The sequence below is a fragment of the Arachis ipaensis genome, chromosome B05 (genome assembly GCF_000816755.2).
Source record: "Arachis ipaensis cultivar K30076 chromosome B05, Araip1.1, whole genome shotgun sequence".
Taxonomy (NCBI): domain Eukaryota; kingdom Viridiplantae; phylum Streptophyta; class Magnoliopsida; order Fabales; family Fabaceae; genus Arachis; species Arachis ipaensis.
In genome coordinates, this window is record NC_029789.2 from 129,100,753 (window position 1) to 129,102,655 (window position 1,903).

The following is a 1,903-nucleotide window of genomic DNA, read 5'->3' on the forward strand; positions in this document are numbered from 1 at the left end:
ACTAAAAAAAAAAAAAAAAAAAAACTAAAACAGTTAATGATATATTAGAGTGATATGAAATAATCTTGTCTTCAAAAGATGAACTTCTTAAATTATAGTTTTTGAAATATTTGTTTCATTATTATTTAGTGAAAATATTGGGGTTTTACATTATTATATATTTACTGACAAATATTTAACTTATACTGTTTTAAAAGCAAACACAAGCACTTATTTCACTCTCATTAGTATATATATATTAAAAGCTAATTATGAACATTATTTTTGCCATTTAAATCTAAAAATAAATAACAACATATTGGTGAAGATTTGTTAATAAGAAAATGGAAAATTTTTTTTTAATCCAAAACCAAATTTCACAATAAGAAACCTTTAATATACCAGTGTAAAAAATTAGAACTGTTAAAGAAACCAATAATAATAAAAGAAAAGAAAGAAATTAAACAGTTCCCCTAAGGAATATATATATATGTTAAAGTGTAAATTTTTTGTCCTTGAAATTTGTCAAAAATTTTAAAAATATTTTTAAAACTTTTGTTTCAGTTTTGTTCTAAAATTTTTTATTCATATCAAATATATCCCTCTGACAACTAAATTTTTTAAAAAATTAGGATTAATTCAATAATAATGAATGATAAATATATTTGATTTGCTTGTATTAAAGGTTATTTTGTAAAATTATTCTTGAATTGGTCATAATTTTTTTTAAAAAATAATCGTTAGGAGTAAATTTGATGCAAATAAAAAAATTATAGGATAAAATTAAAACAAAATAAAATTTTAGAATATTTTAAAAATTTTTAGCAAATTCAAAGACAAAAAATACATTTTACCCTATATTAAATTAAGAAACAAATTTTTTTCAACCAATATTATTAACTTTTTAAAGTTATTTTATTTATTTTAAATTCTAAATACTAAATTATAAATTTTTAATCTTAAATTTTAAATTATAAATCTAAGCTTTAAATTTTGCTAATATTTATTCACTAAAAATTTGGTTTTTATATTCTTTCTAAATAATAATTTAGTGTGAAACCGTTGGGGCATGATGAGAAGGAGAAAAGATATTTATATATACTTTATAGTCATATCCAATATATATAAGGAAAAAGTCTAGGGACAGCAATTTTATTAAATTCTGGTCAATATGTAACCAGCAAAAAAAAATGAATAATTTCACACCGTTGGATAAAATCTCACACCATTAAAAACATTATTAATAGCTATTTGATAGCTACAAATCACAAAAATTACTGCCCCTAACACTCCTCATATATAAGTGCATACTATACTACCTATGGTATCTTAAAAACTATTACTAAAATTCAAATAATTATTTTAATTTAAAAAATAAAAAATATTATCAAAATAAAAAAAAATATGGCTTTAAGTTTAATAACACTAGTCACTATAACTACTATATATATGTATATAACGTTAACGAGGGATTTGAAAATTTAGAATAATAATTGAAAGCATAAATTAATTAATAGCGAAGATTTAGAAATATTACAGTGGTGGCACACGCACAAGCCTGAGAAATTAATTAAAGTTATAAACATGTCTAGATATTAGGGTTTCTTCTGAACTTGCAGTCACTACTTGAAGAAGCACCAGAAGCTTCAGAAGGAGGAGGCATGGCGGTGGCCTTGGTGGTGAGCTCCCTGAGTTGTGAATGCATGTTGTTTATGAAAGCCATTGACTTCTGTTGCGGTTCCTCCATTGCTTCTTTCAGCTTCCCAAGTGCCATGCAATATGCTTCCTGTATGTGCATTTTTTTTTAATTATAAATAAATAATCACAAATGAAAAAAAGTTTGCTACGATTGAATTATTATTATCATTAGAGAAAAAAGTTTACTACTATACTACTGTATTGATACTTGATAGACACTAAAATG

The 1,903-nt window shown here is 23.1% G+C and overlaps 1 protein-coding gene across 1 annotated transcript in view; it reads right to left on the reverse strand.

Moving 5' to 3' along the window:
• Nucleotides 1,460–1,903, reverse strand: part of LOC107642073 (homeobox protein knotted-1-like 1) — a 4,263-nt gene continuing 3,819 nt past the window's right edge. The window contains exon 3 of the mRNA XM_016345393.2: nucleotides 1,460–1,765. Within this exon, the coding sequence (XP_016200879.1) occupies nucleotides 1,568–1,765 (198 nt within the window). The 3' untranslated portion in view covers nucleotides 1,460–1,567. The remainder of the gene's footprint in view (nucleotides 1,766–1,903) is intronic.